A 937-nucleotide genomic window follows, 5' to 3' on the forward strand; every position below is an offset into this window, starting at 1 on the left:
GATGGTGAGATGGTGAGATGGTGAGATGGTGAGATGGTGAGATGGTGGGATGGTGAGATGGTGAGATGGTGGGATGGTGAGATGGTGGGATGGTGGGATGGTGGGATGGTGAGATGGTGAGATGGTGAGATGGTGAGGACGGTGAGGACGGTGACACGGTGAGGATGGTGAAGACCCAGCAGGGTGTCCTCCTGCCGAAGAGCAGCGCCCTCCCTCTGTGGCCCACTCCACAGCCCACAGAACACCCAGGTACTTACTGAGTCTCCTCATGTTTTCTGTTAACCTGAGGGGTGGGAGAAGGGAAGGCCAAGAGTTAATGGACACGCTCTGGGCACTGGGCACTTCTGACTATGGGGGATACTGTCAGAGTGTGCGGCCACCCCATGCATGGGTGACACCCACAGCACCCCTTCCCTGGAGCACAGGCAGATGCCCCACCATGACCCACGGCTCTGCGAGCCCTCGCCAGCCCCACCCTCCCCATCGTACCCACCTCCTGGCACTGAGGGGCTCCTCTGCCTCCACAGTGCTCTCCTCAGGTTGGAACCGGAAGTCTTCGATGTACTCCCCGAACCTGTCGTAACACCACTTCTGGAAGCGGGCACACAGTCCCTGGCCTGCGCGATATGTGGGGACAGGCAATGTGGGGTGAGGACCTGGCCCGGGTGGACTGTACGGGGACAAGGTAGTAGCCTGAGCTTTGTGTGGGCACAGGGGACATGGATGGTGTGAGGACCCAGCCCAGTGATTGATGGGAACAGGGACGGGGTAAGGTCCTGGCTCAGCAGTCTGAAGGGACAGTGATGGGGGGTTGGGGGTGTGGCCTGGGTTGTGGATGTGAAGGCCTGGCACAGGCTGTGAGGACACAGAGTGAGAGCCTGATCTGGTAGTCTGTGGGGACGGGAGACACGGGGTGAGGGCCGGGGTGGGTGGTCTG

General features: G+C 60.7%; 1 protein-coding gene across 1 annotated transcript in view; it reads right to left on the reverse strand.

The window, feature by feature from the left end:
• The window catches only part of GRAMD4 (GRAM domain containing 4), a 59994-nt gene that overhangs the window by 15651 nt on the left and 43406 nt on the right, over window positions 1-937 (reverse strand). Inside the window, exons 7-8 of the mRNA XM_006888027.1 lie at window positions 494-612; window positions 258-283 (exon numbers count right to left, since the gene is read on the reverse strand). Of these exons, the coding sequence (XP_006888089.1) occupies window positions 258-283; window positions 494-612 (145 nt within the window). The remainder of the gene's footprint in view (window positions 1-257; window positions 284-493; window positions 613-937) is intronic.

The sequence above is a fragment of the Elephantulus edwardii genome, unplaced genomic scaffold (assembly GCF_000299155.1).
Source record: "Elephantulus edwardii isolate Elephantulus edwardi_28Jun2011 unplaced genomic scaffold, EleEdw1.0 scaffold00064, whole genome shotgun sequence".
In the NCBI taxonomy this organism is placed as follows: Eukaryota; Metazoa; Chordata; class Mammalia; order Macroscelidea; family Macroscelididae; genus Elephantulus; species Elephantulus edwardii.